Below are 3,061 nucleotides of genomic sequence, written 5' to 3'. Positions count from 1 at the left end.
AATAACATGTGTGTTTAGCTCAATGTGTTTTGTCATAGCATGGAGGCTCTATAAAATCTTTGTAGGTTCTATATTCCCATCTTTGTAGGCTCTTACAAAAATGACTTATAGGTGAGAATTGTGCTATATTCCCATCTTTGTAGGCTCTTACAAAAATGACTTATAGGTGGAAATTGTCATGCTATATAAATCCTTTGTAGGCTCTATATTTAACCAACGTGGAGCATGGATTTTTATCAATAATTATAGTCAAAAGGTTCCATCAACCTTGTGTTTGGTCATGCATATTATTTTACCCGGTTTTTAAATCCAGCTTGAATTTTAAAACTCCATTAAAATATTGTGAATTGTCTATGTGACGGTGAAAATAAAATTGTACCTAAAATTGTCTATGTGAGAATATAAAATTCAAGAAAGAGTGATGGAATGAAGAATTGGCAACTGGATTAGCAACATGCTGCAAAGAACTCTCTGTTTGGCAATGGATATCAGACAGATTTCACAATTTTACGGTAAAGTCTTGCTATTATTTGATCACTGAATGTAGGGACTTTCATCCATCATCCAACAATAAAGAGAAGGTGTTCTGAATATTATGGAAATCATGAGTTCCATCTAGCATACAATTGTTTTAACAACAATAGTAATTCACACCATTCACATCATTCCAAATCACAACAACCAAAAATCACACTATAAAGTTTTAAAAATGAGTAAAAAAACCAATCAACCTGCTTACTAAGTCATATCAAATAACAATTGCAAGCAACTAACAAGACAATCTTATGGAAAATAATCATCATTGTCATCATCTTCGTCTTCGTCGTCATCATCTTCATCTTCTTTTGAATTCCTGAAATACATCTTCCATAAATGAATAAAATTTTCATCATCCACACTAGCAACCATCATATCTTCACAAGGATTCCAAGCAATGTCACTTATTTGGCCTGTATGACCATGATGAACAAAAACCATTTCCGGACCATCATCAATTTCCACATCATTTTGCTTATCATCAATCTTACTAGTATCCCAAACAATCACTCTACCAAGATGACATCCAGAAGCAAACATGTTCTCGTTATTTGGATTCCAATCAACCTGAAAAACACTTCCATCCACTTGTTTAAAAGTGTGAACACATTTATACATATCATTGCTTTTACCTATCATTCTTGTATCCCATAATTTTACTGTTTCATCACTAGAACCTGTAACAACATTCCATTCTTTGAAGGGATTAAAAGATAAACAATTAACTGTTTCAGAATGAGCAGCATTACAGTATTGAACTGGATTATTCACTATTGGAGCTCTAACATCCCACAAGTGCAAGTTCTTTTTGCCAACAGATCCAAATAAATTGGCATTCTTTGGATACCATGCTATGTCCTTTACATCACCTTCATTATCCTAACAACAAACAATAATAGATACATTACATTTTTTTCTTATAAACATAAATGGGATTAGGATGGTTACAAAACAAAACAAATATAAAATTGAATTCGGTTATAATTAAGTAAAAATATTATATAGCGATAGATTATTGATAGTACAAAATTATTATAAAAAACCTTTTATAAAAAAAAAAAGGTTATTTATTTTAAAAAAGGTTAAATAAATAACCTTTTCTATAAAAAAAATTATTTATTTAATAAATAACCACTTTATAAAAATTAATATAGACTAAATACACACTTAATTTATTAAAAAAAAATTATAATTAAAAAATTGTAATAAGGAATATAAAGAAATTAACTATGATAAAAAAATAAAAAAATACTAAAGTTGATATAATAAAAGAAAGCAATTTAAAAATAAAAAATAAAAAATATATTTTATGAAAGAAATCAAACAAAGATTTGATGTACCTTGAAAACTTGCAAGGGGTTGAGAGTAAGATTGTTAGGAGTGGCATTAACATCCCAAATACAAATATTACCATCATAATCACCACTAAGCAAATGACCATTATTGAAACTGCTCCAAGACAAGCCATAACCATCCGTTTTATGACCAAGCAACTTTAATTCAGGGTGAGCTTGATCATCAGAAGGCTTAGAAGGATGTTTGTCAGTATCAAATATATAAACCTCAGGACCATCTGCTTTAGTTGCAATGATTGAATCTTTTTTAGGCATGTAACGAGCAATGTTAACATCGCCATCGTGATTGATCTGTTTGATAATGTTAAAAATAGTGTCATCCTTTGCATCATTTTTGCATGAGTGTTTAGACTCCCAATTCTTAAGGGGGATTTGGAGCTCAGCAATCGTTAGGTAATTGCAGTCGGAATCATCATCATCTTGGTCTCCCAAAATGATCCTTTGGACTAAGTAGTTCTCATCTTCTGATTTCTTGCAGGTCGGAAGCCATTGGACTGTGATGGAGGGCCACTCAATATTTTGTGTTATCACGAACCTCAACTCACCACCAGGGTTTAAGCAATTCATTGCTCTTGCTGCCACATGATTTCTGCTATCCATAATTTCTCCGCTTACAAACCTACGTATCTCACTAAACTGCTCACTATTCCACCACCTTTTACCACACCATATTCCTAACTCTAAGACCACAATATATAGAGAGAGATTGAATTGCAAGTATATCATTATTATGATGCACCTAGTCACATAATAATGTAATATTTAATTATATAATAAAAATAGTTAAATAATTAAATATTCATCTATTTTTAAAAGGTTATATGTATTAAATATTCATTGAATTGCAAGTATATCATCATTATTGAGTAAAATAATTAAATATTCATATATTTATAAAAGGTTAAATGTATTTAGTCAGCTATAATAAAAAAACAAAAAATTATAATAAATAGATTATTTAAATAAGCAACATACTATATATATATATATATATATATATATATATATATATATATATATATATATATATATATATATATATATATATATATATATGTATTATATATATATATATATATATATATATATATATATATATATATATATATATATATATGTATTATATATATGTATTATATTATATATATATATATATATATATATATATA

The 3,061-nt window shown here is 28.4% G+C and overlaps 1 protein-coding gene across 1 annotated transcript; it reads right to left on the bottom strand.

Moving 5' to 3' along the window:
• Nucleotides 1–427: 427 nt before the first annotated feature.
• On the bottom strand, nt 428–2,619 carry LOC127092468 (histone-binding protein MSI1). Its single transcript, XM_051031347.1, has 2 exons — nt 1,878–2,619; nt 428–1,416 (listed from the first exon to the last, which is right to left on the bottom strand). The coding sequence occupies exons 1-2, from the start codon at nt 2,616–2,618 to the stop codon at nt 784–786; spliced, it is 1,374 nt and encodes a 457-aa protein (XP_050887304.1). The 5' UTR covers nt 2,619; the 3' UTR covers nt 428–783.
• Nucleotides 2,620–3,061: the final 442 nt, after the last annotated feature.

This window comes from Lathyrus oleraceus, chromosome 6 (genome assembly GCF_024323335.1).
Source record: "Lathyrus oleraceus cultivar Zhongwan6 chromosome 6, CAAS_Psat_ZW6_1.0, whole genome shotgun sequence".
NCBI lineage: Eukaryota > Viridiplantae > Streptophyta > Magnoliopsida > Fabales > Fabaceae > Lathyrus > Lathyrus oleraceus.
Note: the sequence above shows the minus strand (reverse complement) of the source record. Positions and strands in the feature narration are given on the sequence as shown.